At 32.8% G+C, this 10,500-nt stretch overlaps 1 protein-coding gene across 1 annotated transcript; it reads right to left on the bottom strand.

Moving 5' to 3' along the window:
* Window positions 1-853: 853 nt before the first annotated feature.
* LOC128157910 (heat shock 70 kDa protein 12A-like) lies at window positions 854-6,716 on the bottom strand. The gene is made up of 5 exons (XM_052820568.1): window positions 6,560-6,716; window positions 4,542-4,847; window positions 4,175-4,393; window positions 3,685-3,844; window positions 854-3,571 (listed from the first exon to the last, which is right to left on the bottom strand). Exons 1-5 carry the CDS (start codon window positions 6,560-6,562, stop codon window positions 2,514-2,516), a joined length of 1,746 nt encoding a protein of 581 aa, XP_052676528.1. The 5' UTR covers window positions 6,563-6,716; the 3' UTR covers window positions 854-2,513.
* Window positions 6,717-10,500: the final 3,784 nt, after the last annotated feature.

Raw genomic sequence — 10,500 nt, 5'->3', positions numbered from 1 at the left:
TATGCCTTCTCTGGCGTTACCAAACCCATAGATCAGAAAAACAGGGTTTATATGGTTTGTTTGAAAATCTAACGTGGAACATACATTTTTAAACCTAAGCCAAAGTTAGAATTTTGATGTATGTTACTTTTAAATTCAAAATTTAAAGTGACAGTAAAGTCTGACGCATTATTTTACTTCCATCTCCGATTTCATCTGAATAATCTTTGCCGTATTTTACGGCTATAATTGTGTAGAAAATAAAACAATATTTTGACATTCTATATTCAACCACGGGAAAAGTAATCCCCGTACCTATATTCTATTTGACATCATTTTAAAGAGGTCAAGAGCTTGTTTAATGCCGTTTTTGGAGAAACTGTAGACATTCTGAATATATTTCATTTGTCAAAAATGGACTAAACTCTGATATTTGTTACTTTTATCCTTCATATTTCATCATTTGTTTAAAAGATGATTTTTTATTGTGTTTACCAAAAAAATTAAGCCCCGGTACATCCTATGAAACAAAGATATTGTTATGAAGCATCATTAAAAGAGTTTATATCTTGAATTTCATAAACTTGTAGGCACCTTTCATTTACTAGATCTAGACCTTAAAGACAGGATTCAACTCGCAACGTGCGATGACGTACTTCCATCAAGAACGATTATCGAGCACCAGACTTACGTTTTCCTTCGGCAGTAATAATATTCACGTCGTAGGGCCCGACAGCTGCACGGACAATTAGCAGTTTCCACGTTCAATGAACATTTTTTCTAGGCATGTACTGGAATATATCTACTGTAAGCAAGTAGATCTATATTGAATAACTCGTAGAAAAAGAACTGCAACTGCTGTTTTGGTGTTTAGACTTTATTGCTAGCCAAACTCGACACAAATATTATTATTAAAAGGTGGACATCATTTACACTTCATGCATTGTTTAAAAAATATACGTCTAGAAAATCTTGTCTGATATTCTGAATTTGATACAATTATGGGCATTATTTTTGGTCAAATTCTTTTTATCTGTTTTTATTTTTTACAATGCTTTAGAAATGCATTTCTAATGATCAAATGAAATTTGAGAGTCAGTCATTAAGCTACATTTACATATACCAAGTATTTTTTCCTCTATTTCTTACTGAAACTTATAGTTAATTCATAGCTCTATAGACACAGCCAGACTGAAATCTACACGCTCCGTTTATCGATCGATCGAAAACTACAGCGGCTGAAACTTGAGTAGAAATTGACAGGTCTGAAATTGACACGCCCTGTTTATCGATTGGTCGAAATCTACAGCGACCTAAGAAAGATCACGGACTGCATGAAATAATCATGATGATGTCAGTCTCAAAGTCTCACAAGAGACGATTTGGCTGTTTCTTTTAGCTAACGTACTTATGTACATTAACAGTAATTTAGTGAATTTTACTAACTTCAATTTATCAATTAGCTAAAAGATGTTAATATAAACAATATAATGCTTTCTTTGATGATTCATGCGGGTTATGAAGGTAGCGATTATTGCAGAAAAAAATTATTTACATAACCCGCTACCTTCATATCCCGAATGAATCACCAAAGAAAGCATTTTATTGTTTAAATAAGCAAGATACAGCGCTCGCTATTCTTTATTATGTAAACAAGGCTCATGCCCTGTTTTTATTTACATACAGGTTCAATATACCAGTAAAAATCTTTTTTAAAGCTAATTTGTCCATCTTCTTATTCATTTGAAGCATAAATAAAGATTTTCTAACGTTTAACACATTCATTCAAGGTCTAAAATTTGGCATTTCATTAACATTCAAAATGTAAACAAAAGCTTTGTTTACATAGTTTTAAAGATTTAAAGCTCTGTAATTCGCTTATAACTCAACACATGACCCTCAAATTTGTGGTTGCATATTAAAAATACCTTACTTATGCATTGTAAACATTAAAACCGGAAAAATAATTTTTGACCAAAATCGTGACTATGCCCCGTTAAAGGGGATTTAGCAATAATATGATGACGAAACCATAAAAAGGAATTACTAAAGAGCGTTTTAGAAAATATTGTCAAGCTCAATAATTGATAATTGTTCTAGAAGATATTGAAATTATGACACTTTTACAAGTATGCCTAGGTATCGTGAAACAACTGCATTAGAAATAACATATTAAACACATTGTGTAGTAGCATCAAAAATGTACAGATAGCGAGATTGAAATAACTTAAATGCAAATAATATTATATATGATATAGAAGAATATAATATAAATGATATACTGAGTTTTATGTATCATGCAAAAACCTCCTCGTAAATGCATGTTTCAAGTTCAATGGTCACTGAGAATGATAATTGCGCTTAGTTCACCAGACAAAAGGTGACAAAAAAGAAAAACCAACCTAAACAGGTGATTAATACAAAAACAATTTTTTAAAAATCCAACTAATGATTTAAATAATCGATCTTCATATCATCATTGAACGCTTTTAGGCAGGAACAGGTAAATGTAAATGGGATGTGTAGCTTTTTCATTATTGTCCAAGATAGCAAAGAGCCGTCTTTTTACTTTTTGGTTGGTTAGCTAGGAAGAAAATTTGCGTGTCTCCAAAGAAAACATTAATATATATATATTCTTCAGGGACAAACTCGTGCCCTGGAGACAGAATATGCCCAATGTAAAAACAGTCTTCTTCATCAACATACTTAGGCCATTTCGATGTACTGGCATATAATTTCAAATTTCCCTCATCTTTACACTTCTTTATGCGATATCGTTTTTCAAATTGAGATTCTTCAACATCAAAACTTTCATCAACCTCTACTAGTTTACTAAAATATCCCCCACATCGATATTCTCCATTTTCTTCATATCTATGTTTTTCATCGTGTTCGGAAGGATTGAATTTTTTGTTCACACAAATACCATAGGTGTACTTGCTCCGCCTCTGTCTTATAAGACTGGGGTTGTGACCAAAAATGAGTGCGCCAAGCAAAATAGACGAAGATGCTTCTTGTGGAATAACCGTACGCATTTCAGGAAAGTTGGATTTGATTCCTTCGATAAGCGTTGGAGATTCTGCATAACCACCGACAAGAATTATGGTGGAGATGCCTTTTCCGTCCTTATTTTGAAATAGTTTCTTAAGATGATTAGATATTTCAGTGATTGATTGTTTAAAAAAATATTCTGCATCTGTTGATGCCAATCGCAATTTATCTCTGATAAATGAAATCCCTATTTGTATACCAGTCCTTGATAAACAAGTTTCTAATAAATTTAAACTTTTACCTTCATTATAATTTGTGTACTCTTCCCCGATGCACAACGGAATTTTAACTGTAAATTTATTGTCGGACATCGGTTTAATTCTACGTTTAGCCATTTCAAACTCTCTACAGGCTTCAAAAAACACGTCAGGTTTGCTTTCTTCAATATGTTTTGTGGCCTCTTCACCAATGATAGATTTGATAAAATCCATATATTCTTCGTCGACCCTCGTACCTCCCCAGTTCCCTCCAGTGGCTTTAATGAGTTCTCTGACGTGACCGTCTTCCAGCACTTCGTGTGCAGTTATGTCAATTGTACCACCTACAATCAAATACAAATTTCTATTGAATCAGCCTCTAACCTATATTACTGACGTATAATATGGAATGGTCTATTTCTCTTTAAATAAAAATGTATGTTAACAAACAATTTACCCCCAGCGTCCACTATGATGTATTTTGTTCCAGGACAAAAGACCTGTAAAACTCCTTCCTTGCTTTCATCCACTCTTTTCTCTATAGGAATGTGTTTAATATACAGCGCTGCTGCTTCAGGTTCCAATGCTATTGTTAGCATCTCGGAGTCTATTCCTGCCTGTGATAAATTGCATTAAAAGGTTTTTCAATAAAATTTGCTCAAAGAATCTTTACTGAATGATATACGCTTGTAATTTTCTATTAAGAATTCGTTTGCGTTCATATTGCAGCTAGAAAACAGATTTGCAAGGAGGTGTGCTTGAATTTTTCGATTCAATAATATAATTATGCATTACTTTGAAAATCTTGTTTATTCAAAATATCTCAAAAATATGGAGAATGCGTTTTCGTTTATATTAACCTGATGATTTGATTATTTCATGTTTATTTGAACTTAATTTGAAATTTATATGAAAACTGTCGAAAACAAAATATTATTTAAAAATACCTTCATCGCAGCCCTCCTCATGAAAGCTTTTGCAGGATCAGACCAGATAGCTGGTACTGTAATTACCCATTTTATTTCGTTTAATTCAATATTGATGAACTGATTCTTGATTTCATCCAACAGAGATTGTTTTAAATATCGAAGTGATTCAGAAAATACAACTAGGGCGGACATTGCTTTGCCATTGTCATCCTTAATTAAAAGTTGTTGATCCTCTGACTTAAAAAAAGAACATATTAATTGAATGTTGCAGAACTCAGTCTGGTATAAGTACTAGTTATGATTTTACCGTCTTTACTGCAATTATATAGATATTATAATACATATTATTTACATATACAAGAATGATAGGTATTAAGTAATTTACCTGTATTTCGTAAAGCAACATCTTAAACTTTGTGAAAAAATACCAATTGTTCTGGTTATTGTCAGAAATCAGGTCCAAGTATTTGGCCTCTGCCTCAAATCCAAATTTATCAAACTTCTGATCTTCAGTGAATAAAATGCACGTCGAAGTCTTGCAGTACATCATCGAGCTTATAGGGTCTACCCACCGTCTTAGGCTAGCCTTTGTTGGGTCCTTCTCAAAATCATGTTTTGATGAAAATGCGTATCCAGAAAATGTTGTTCCAAAGTCAATTGCTGCTACTAGCAAATAATTCCTCTTTGAAGTCTAAAATTCAATTTCATTGATTACATTTTTTATCAATAGATCACAACTGTTACAAAATTAAATATTTTGTTTATCTGCTAACTACTTTTTATTTTGATTTGTTTATAAATCACGTCACAGTATGCACTTTATTGAGTTTAAAACACTGATATTTAATCTTTGTGTGAAACAATAAGCTGTGAAACATACCATTACTGAGGCATTATACCTTCCCTATTTATAACTTTGACTTTCATGGCATTGCAGTTCATCATACAGATTAAAATAAAAAAAAAAAGATTTTTACCCATACATTCCTACCAGATTCTTAAACCTTTTCTGACACTCATTATGAATTTTAAAAAATTCAATATTTTTTAGGTGAGCAAAGATAGTTTAATTGTTGAAATTGCGCTAGCACTTAGTGCATTGTTTTTAAACGTCAAATACATTGTTGATAAAAGCAAGCCGACAATCTGGGATATTATCATGTATAAATTATCCTAATTCTAAATTGTTGACGCAACAACATCAGAAACGACACGGCTTTGTATATTTGACTTTATAAAGCTTTTTTTTTTAACTAGAGTTAGCTGCTTTGATTAGAGGTATGGTCAAAGTTACTCTTCCCTTAAAAAGGGAGGATATACCGACTAATTTCTATAGAGTGCTATGTTTTTATGTGGGTATAAAGATTCGATATAAAGTTTATAAATTAAATTAAATTAAATTAGATTAAAATTTCAGTTAATCTGTGTACAAGTGGATTTCTCAACTTTTATTTTCATATGAGTATGTTTAAAACAGAGTTGATAACACAATCTCATGATATGATTAGACTTATCGTTGGCTTATGATAAAGAGTGTTATAATAAAATAATTTATCCAAAACGAAAGTTGATTTCCAAATGATGTATTTTACATTAATATGCATTTCCTTTTTTTTTTTTTGGGGGGGGGGGGGGGTTGTTTTATTTGCACAGAAATGTAAAATTATGAATATATTTTAAAATTTAGCACGGATTTATAATGATTAGTTATACCTAGCAAAGCAGCCAAATACTTTACGTATTTATTTTTGACATTGATATTATTTACTACAAGCAGTTTGCAAGATTGTTTAACAAAGCCTATAACGTGTACATTTGTATTTACTTTGTAAGAAGGCACACACTTTCATTTTCTAATATTAAAGAAAATAAATGAACGTTGCTTATTTGGGTATTGATGCCCGCTTTGCATTTTTTAAATCGACAAATGCATACTGCAATGCATGCATCATTTTATATTTACATCTACCAAGCATAATTTCCTCTATTTCTTACGGAAATTTATAGTTAATTCATAGCTCTATAGAAACAGCCAGACTGAAATTGACACACCCTGTTTATCGATTGGTCTGAACCTACAGCGACCTTAGTAAAATCCCGGACTGCACGAAATAATCATGACGATGGCAGACTCAAAGTCTCACAGGAGACGATTTGGCTGTTTCTTTTAGCTAACGTACTTATGCCGACCCCCCCCTGGAAAATGAAAATTTATTAAATTTACATAGTAAAATTATCGCGAAAATATGCCTCGGACCCCCCCTGGCAAACACAATTATCCTTCGGACCCCCCCTGGAAAAATTTTCTGGATTGTTTAAATATTGTCTGTGTCGTTCCTCAGTTAATTATTGCTTACATCAAAGATTAAAATACATTATAGGCATAAATTACACTGTACTTACCATCTCTACTAAACGTTAACGATACGGTGCCACCAACTGGTAAACATCTTCAATGAAATGTTATAGGAGCGGTCAACAGAAATTCACGTGACCCGATTTTAGCTTAAGCGGCCTTTCTAAAAAATAAATGAATTTGATGAACACAGAACAAGTACAGGAAACTAAAAACGATCTCGTTGCGAGCAAAGAGGAGGTCTTCCGTCCGATTTTTAGAGGAAAATATGACATAATCGACTTTCATTTTCGACAAAAAATATGATATGGAAAAAAGGAGTGACATACTAATGTTTTGTTGTATCTCTTTAAAATATAAGTTCTCTTACATTGCATTTTAAATACTTGCATTTCTTCCAATCAAGATAGAAAAAATAAAACTTGTTTACCACTGGCCCCTAAAAACCCTAATTAGGTTACGCAAGAGGAAATCCTTTTATTGTTAGGATATGTAAGGTCATTAAGTCTGAACACATTTTGTCAACAAATGTTTAGAAATTCGTTACCGTTCTTGAGAGATATGGGAAAGAACGTTTTAGGGGCCGATCCCTTATCACCTATATGGGCCGTTTAGCGACATTTTGAAGGTTGTATATTGTTAAGAACATCATTCTGAACAACTTTTCTTTTGTACTGTTTCGAAAAAAATTTCCTTTCTCAGATATGGGTGATCAAATTTTAGACTTTCGACCCCTAAAAACCCTAATTACACAACACACGATGAAATCATTATTTTTGCTTGGATACATAATTCTAAGATAAACATACATGTATTTGCTTTATTAACCTTTTACAAAATATCTCTCAGTAAATGGCTACAGATAAAAGAATTAAGAGCCCTTTGATTCCCTTATTTAGGGGGCCAGCCCCTTTTTCTTGATATCAAATAAAAGGACATTTAATTCTAAACATATTTGTCAACAAATGTTTAGAAATTTGTTACCGTTCTAGAGATATATGAGAAAGAACGTTTTAAGCCGTTTAACGAAATTTTGAAGGTTGCATATTGTTAAGAACATAATTTTTAACAACTTTTTTCTTCTGTGCTGCATTTCGAAATATTTTTCCTTTCTGAGATATGATTGATCAAATGTTGGACTACTGGACCCTAGAAACTCCTAATTACATAACATATAATGAAATAATTACTTTGCTTGGATACATGTAACTGTAAAATAAACATATTTACTTCTATAACATTTCACAAAATATCCCTCAGTAAAGGGCTTTAGATAAAACTGTAGAGCCCTTTGGTTCCCCAATTAAAGGGGCCAGCCCCTTTTTCTTGATATCAAATAAAAGGACATTTAATTCTGAACACATCTTGTTCAACAAGTGTTTAGAAATTTGTTACCGTTCTGGAGTTATATGACAAAAAGGGTTTTAGAGGCCGATTCCTTGTCTCCTTTGGGGTCATTTAACGAAATTTTAAAGGTTGCATATTGTTAAGAACATCATTTTTAACAACTTGTCTTCTGTGCTACATTTCGAAATATTTTTCCTTTCTGAGATATGGTTGATCAAAATTTTGGACTTTTGGCCCTTAAAACCCTTAATTACGTAACACATGATAAAATCAATCCCTTTTTATTGATATCAAATGAAAGATCTAGTACATATAAACCTTTTTTACATTACATGTTTTATATTTTTCAGAACAGAGATAAACAAAGAAAACCCGAAAAGATAACAACGTTTTTTAAATCTCAAATTTCCGGTCCAGGCGAGCTTCAGCGCCTTTTAAGTCAGACAAAAATGAATGCCTAAAGACACATTTACAATCTTTCGACTACATGTACCATTCCTGGAAGTTTGAACTCAATATCTTCAATCGTTAAGGAGAAGACCCCAGGACAAGCCGACCCTCTGAAAATAGCTATAATGTCAATATCTCAAAAACGGAAATGACGTCATCAAAATTAAAAATTAAATGTAAACTTTAGATCAGTATCTATCAGATCGAAATCGAACACGCCCAAGACAAATTATTGCCAGACTAAAGTCGGTTGATCTTAAATTTCATCTCGTCAAAAACTCGAAAAATTCAAAAACAACCCAAGTACTAGAAATGTGGCCATCAATGAGGACCTGACCAAATACCGGGATAGATTCTTGTTCCTTGGCAGGCAATTATGCAGAAATCACAACCTGAAATCGGTTTCTTCCTCCAATGGCAAAATTAAAGTTTACGATCTCAACAATCGCGCCCATTACATTCGGGAAGAGGCAGATCTAATTCAATTCGGTCACGTGATAAACTCTGATTATACATCACCATGTGTATTACAGCTACCTTCCACACCTGTATATTTGTGTAATCAATGATCGGCATATTGTTATGTGCAGTTTTGTTGACTCACGTTCACACGCTCGACACTCAACGTTGGGTGTACAAATACTCTGTAAATATTTACTACATGCAAAACACAGCTTTTGTCTTCAATAACTTCACTGTGTTTCGTTTCTTACTATTTACTTTGTGTTGTCTATTCTGTCTGTGCAGAGTTTGCTTTACTCAAAACTCTCGGAAAAAGCGGCTCATTTTTTTGAATTTATATTCTATTGTGTTTATTTTCTTTCATATTTTTTTGCATGTTATATTATTATACATGTACATGTATATACATCCTATACATGTACAACATTTACTTTCGTTTCTGCTACATTTATTTTTGTTTCTATGTCTTGTTTTCCACTTTTTTGTATTATATGTTTTATACTTTTTGAACATTTTCTCTGTCATGCTAATAACTTTACACACACTCCTGATTTTGCAATTTATTTAGAAGCAAATATTTCTTTCGATTGCAGCCCGTTTTTTTCATGTTTAGTCTATCACAAGATAGATAATGGGTAACTCAGTCGAGCAGTATCGAGCTGCAATCGGCTTGTTTTATTTTAGATGTAGAGGTGTATCAAAAGTTTATTTATTTCTGAATTCCCCACTTGCAAATTTTCTGTTTCTTTTTTATTATCTATGTAACGCATTTAGCCACCTATTGTTAAGCATAATACAAATTTCTGTGCATATTGATTTTTTTCCCCAATTTTTTATGTTTATCCTTTTACTGCTGTGCGGAGATATTGAACTTAATCCAGGTCCTTCTATTGTAAATATTCTGAATATTCTACATCTCAATATCCGCAGTATCAGACACAAGTTAGGTCATTTAAACTACCTTATTCAAGACTTTGATATACTATGTTTCACCGAAACCCACTTAGATCCCAGTGTTAGTAACGATAACATTATTTTAGACGGTTTCAGTCAAATATTGCGTAAAGATAGAAATTGTTTTGGTGGTGGTGTAATGATTTACCTTTCGGATCAAATACGTGCTACTAGACGTCCCGAATTTGAACCCGCTGACGTTGAATGTATATGGGTAGAAATAGACAACCATACCTTTAAATATTTTCTTTGCTGTCTATATCCCCACCAAATTCCGATATCAGTTTTTGGACTAAACTTTCCTGGAGCATAGACCAAGTAGGCGAGCGCTCAGATAAAATAATAATTGCTGGTGATATCAATGTAGATCTCCTTATTGTTCCACGAACGCACATTATCCTTGAAATTTCTTCTACGTACAACCTTGTTAACAATATCCATGAACCGACCAGAATTTCACACACGTCGAACACACTTCTTGACCCAATTTTCACTTCTACAGATACTGCAGTATCCAAGTTTACGAATCGGGTACAATAGTAATGGACTCGTCCGTTAGCGATCACAAAGCGACATACATAGCGCTTTCGTCAAGTCTAAACTATAATCGTTCTTACAAACGTAAGGTATGGATCTACAAAGATGCTGACTTCGATAAACCAAATTCCTTAATTCAACATTGCGATTGGACAAACATTATTACGGAAGCTGACAAAGTTAATATAGCAGTTGATAATTTTACCACAAAATTTCTCTCGTTTGTTAGGGAATGTAT

Source organism: Crassostrea angulata, chromosome 8, assembly GCF_025612915.1.
Source record: "Crassostrea angulata isolate pt1a10 chromosome 8, ASM2561291v2, whole genome shotgun sequence".
Classification (NCBI taxonomy): Eukaryota; Metazoa; Mollusca; class Bivalvia; order Ostreida; family Ostreidae; genus Magallana; species Magallana angulata.
The sequence above is the reverse complement of the archived record's forward strand: the minus strand, read 5'-3'. Positions and strand labels throughout refer to the sequence as shown.